This window comes from Quercus suber, unplaced genomic scaffold (assembly GCF_002906115.3).
Source record: "Quercus suber isolate HL8 unplaced genomic scaffold, Cork oak 2.0 scaffold_95, whole genome shotgun sequence".
In the NCBI taxonomy this organism is placed as follows: Eukaryota; Viridiplantae; Streptophyta; class Magnoliopsida; order Fagales; family Fagaceae; genus Quercus; species Quercus suber.
The window spans coordinates 1,406,793-1,410,500 of NW_027069560.1; the positions used below are offsets into that span (position 1 = coordinate 1,406,793).

At 35.0% G+C, this 3,708-nt stretch overlaps 1 protein-coding gene across 9 annotated transcripts; it reads right to left on the reverse strand.

Moving 5' to 3' along the window:
• Positions 1 to 151: 151 nt before the first annotated feature.
• Positions 152 to 3,350, reverse strand: LOC136068023 (protein SHOOT GRAVITROPISM 6-like). 9 transcript variants are annotated; one of them, XM_065774638.1, is made up of 8 exons: positions 3,055 to 3,350; positions 2,891 to 2,970; positions 2,201 to 2,336; positions 1,869 to 2,090; positions 1,684 to 1,764; positions 1,484 to 1,583; positions 688 to 927; positions 152 to 604 (listed from the first exon to the last, which is right to left on the reverse strand). In XM_065774638.1, exons 1-4 carry the CDS (start codon positions 3,283 to 3,285, stop codon positions 2,043 to 2,045), a joined length of 495 nt encoding a protein of 164 aa, XP_065630710.1. In that variant the 5' UTR covers positions 3,286 to 3,350; the 3' UTR covers positions 152 to 604; positions 688 to 927; positions 1,484 to 1,583; positions 1,684 to 1,764; positions 1,869 to 2,042. The 9 variants fall into 9 exon arrangements, 7 of the variants coding, with proteins under 7 accessions (XP_065630710.1, XP_065630712.1, XP_065630711.1 ...); XM_065774640.1 differs by having other exon boundaries at positions 152 to 370; positions 504 to 927; XM_065774639.1 differs by adding an exon at positions 1,155 to 1,229 and having other exon boundaries at positions 152 to 927.
• Between the last annotated feature and the right edge of the window lie 358 nt (positions 3,351 to 3,708).

Here is a 3,708-nt window from a genome sequence, read left to right on the forward strand (position 1 = left end):
AAAAAAAACCTCATCCTTTGTCAACAAAATACAGACAGGAAATAATTCTGTTGAATACTCTGATGGATCAATAGATGCATCCTGATTATACATATAGAAAAACCAAAAATTTCATCCTAGTTTTACAATTCCCTTCCACAGCTTCAAAAAAAATTTTAAAAAAAACTGAATAAACAATGAAAATAATACAAAGAGTTTCTGGACAAAATTACACTCCTCAATATGGCTATAACATCCTCAAGGGAGGACAAAGCACCATAGGACAATTCTATGCCCACAGAAAACTTGGAAGCTGCAGGCCTTGGAAGTGAAAGAGAGATGCTGAAGCGTTGATCAAGGATCTACCCAAACTAAGGTTTATGAGATTTTTCTGGCAGATGTAAGAGAAAATTGGGAAGTATACTTATACAGCCTACACACTTGCACCTATAAATGATGGTTCATAATGCAGTATAGAGAATCAACTTATTTGACACTATTAAAGCTGCCTGCCAATAACTTACCGGAGCAGAAACTTTTCTAACTTCAGAATTAGTGTCGTGGAAGATACATGACAACCTATCTCCTAAACACAATGCTTCACAACTTGGTAGTACAAATGCCACTGAAAGTTGAAATTAAAAAAAAAAAAAAGGCATAAGACTGAAAAACAAGTGATTAGGAAGCTGTCTCAGTAAACAATTTTACATGGTAAGTTGGAAAAATTCCCATGCACAGTATGGCCAACTTGCTTGCTATGCATGCAACTTCCACAGCAGCCCAGCGCACAATATCCACTGATGCAAACCATCCTAAACTTGAGAAGCATCATCAAATACTGCCCAACAACCTCTTCGCCTTTGATACTCCACTTGTGAAGAAAAATACTGATCAATTTGTCTCAACATATGCAATAGCTGCTCTGCTCGACTTCTCCCATCCTCTCCACTGAGTTTTATAATTTTGAAAATTAGATGAGAAAAATATAAAATCTTACATGACAGATCTATTAGCACATACACATACAGATAGAGTTAAATATACAGTTCTATGCAAATGGATTGTATTATAAGCCCCACTGTTCTTCACTCTTTCAGTAAAAAGATAGATCAGTATTAAGGGATCACTTATACGTTCATAAAAGCTACCAAGTGCACGCAAGAAGTAAATATTACACGGGTATGATTTAGAAACTTCAGCCACTGGGGTGCTTCCACCGAATTAGTACTCCTTATTGAAGAAAAAGCAACCTTGAAAAATTCAATAACATACATCTGCTTAATTTTTTAAAGTCCAGTTCAAAATATAGAATTCAAAAAATGGAACCAAATATTATCTATATGAAAATACTCCATTCAGATATTAGAAAAAAGTAACGGCAAAAGCAAATTATGTCATCAATTAATATAATACATTTAACCAAAACTTCTAGAGACGAAGAAACATCAACGTTTACAAAGGAATAAGCAAGTCAGGACAAGCGAAGACCTTTTGATTAGAATACCTTGTGAGAAGAATTGCACATAAGAGAGTGATAAGGTTGTCAATACGGGGATTGAAAACATCTACTGAATCATTAGGCAAAGCACAGAACCAAACATTGCCTGCAGAATTTGTCAAAAAATTTATGAATTCGAAACAAATGTTATAGAGTAAAATTCCCATTGTTAATGACACATAATCCAATTTATCAAAATTTTGTACCTTCATCACATGATTTTGTGTTTCAACCGTTAGTTTTGGCTCTACAGAAACCAAGGTAGTGCAGGTACTTAAAGCAAGGGCCTACAAAAGCATCAAAAAAGAGGAAAAGTTAAAATAGTTCCAACAAAAGTAAACCATAACTGATAGCTTTAGAACAAGACATAATAATTTGATAAGTAATATACTTGAGTATGGAGAAGTTCAGTTCAAGATTAGAATCAACAAAGTCTTCATTGTCATCTCGGGCCTCTCGGCCTGTTAAGGACAAAATATAGTCAAGCATCATGTCCCTTCTTTTCAAAGGAAATGATGCACCATTCTCCACAGCTTTAATGACAGCACAACCCGCATTATCACCATCACAATAATGCCATTATCTGCACAAACTGTGAAAGCATATTAGTCCCCTGCAAAAGGAATAAAAAAAGACGAGACATCAGAAACTGAATACATTAGTTAATAGGATATACTGAGATTTCCATTGAAAAGCATTAGGAGAAAAGACAAGATCTCATACAATAAGTGCATCTATTCTGGCTTCAATAACTGTTGATGGAGCATATTTCGCAGCATAGCCATACATTAGAGCCAAAGCAGCATGTACATCATCAGACTCTTCTGCCCTAAAACTGTCAGAGAAAATGGATAGGAACCTACAATAGAATGAATAAAGAGCTTGTTCACATGAATATCCTTAATTGATACACGTGTTTCATATAAAATCACAAACACACGAAAAGGGGAGCTAACACTGACCTAGTTAAAGAAAATTAAAATACCAAAAAGTATTACACTGACCTAGAAGATATTATATACACAATGAAAATTACCACTCAAAAATAAAAGGAAAAAAAAAATGTGACAATATCTTTCTTTTCTTTTGGGGCAGGTGGGGTTCTACATCCTTCTAATGAATCAATTAAGGCGCAATTAAAGCATCCAGCCTGCCTTAAAAAAAAGGGGAAAACATAGTTGTTTGAAACAAAAGCATAGGCACTTCTATATAATCTAATTTCAGCCCCAAATCTTGTTAAGAAACCTGCAGTAACCGTAAGAATCTATCAAACATAAAGTCAGTGTCTAAAAGGCATTTCAGCGATGCTTGCATGTATATTTGTATTTGTACATTTGTACATATTCATTTGTGTGTATATATGTAACCACAAAAAGAAAAAAGAGAGAATAAATTTATCTTAGAAGATAGTACCTTTGAAATATGCCTTGCCCAACATTATCCAGAATATCTTTCAGCTTGTCCAATACAGTATCCAAGTGGGATGCTGCAATCTAAAAATAGTCAAAAGCAAAATATATTATAAGCACATAACCAAATGGAAACAGAAAACAACACGCACCAAACTGTTAAGATACCAGTCCCATGGCTTTCGCCAACCTGAGCCTGTTTGTTTGAACTGAAATGTCAGCTTGTTTATACATCATGTATTCAAAAACACTCACAACTTGAAGAAAATAAGAAATCAAATCACTTCCAGTGCAAAGGAAAGCAGTATCGATTAAAAAATGCTTCCTGAATTTAATTAAAAAAGTATTGATCCTGGTGAAGGAGTGCAGAATGTTCATCATATTTTCTGGTGAAAGCATTTCCAAGAGACATCACCCAAAGCCCCAGCTCACCTAAAGGCCCGCTACAGAGCTTGAGTGGGTCGGTTTCATTATCATTACGACGATTTGAACCCGCTTTTCTGCTTTCATATTTTGGTAATCAAAGCTCTGCTCATTGTGGGCCTGAGCTTATTGGTTTACGTGAACTCTAGGACCAATCGATTTTTTTCCTGTTCTTTTTGGTGAAGAGCAAAACTAGAATAAATTTACAAGGAACCGGGCCATATCAATGGCCCAACCGACCTTGGATACTATGGCCTTTTGATAGTTGGGGTTGGGGCTGGTTTGCTTCATTTTGATGGGTTTGTCACAAAAAGCTTTCACAATTAGAACTCTGTTTGAGAGAAGTTTTGGTATTAATTTGTATTTGTTTGAATTTTTTTTTTTTTAACAATTTTCATT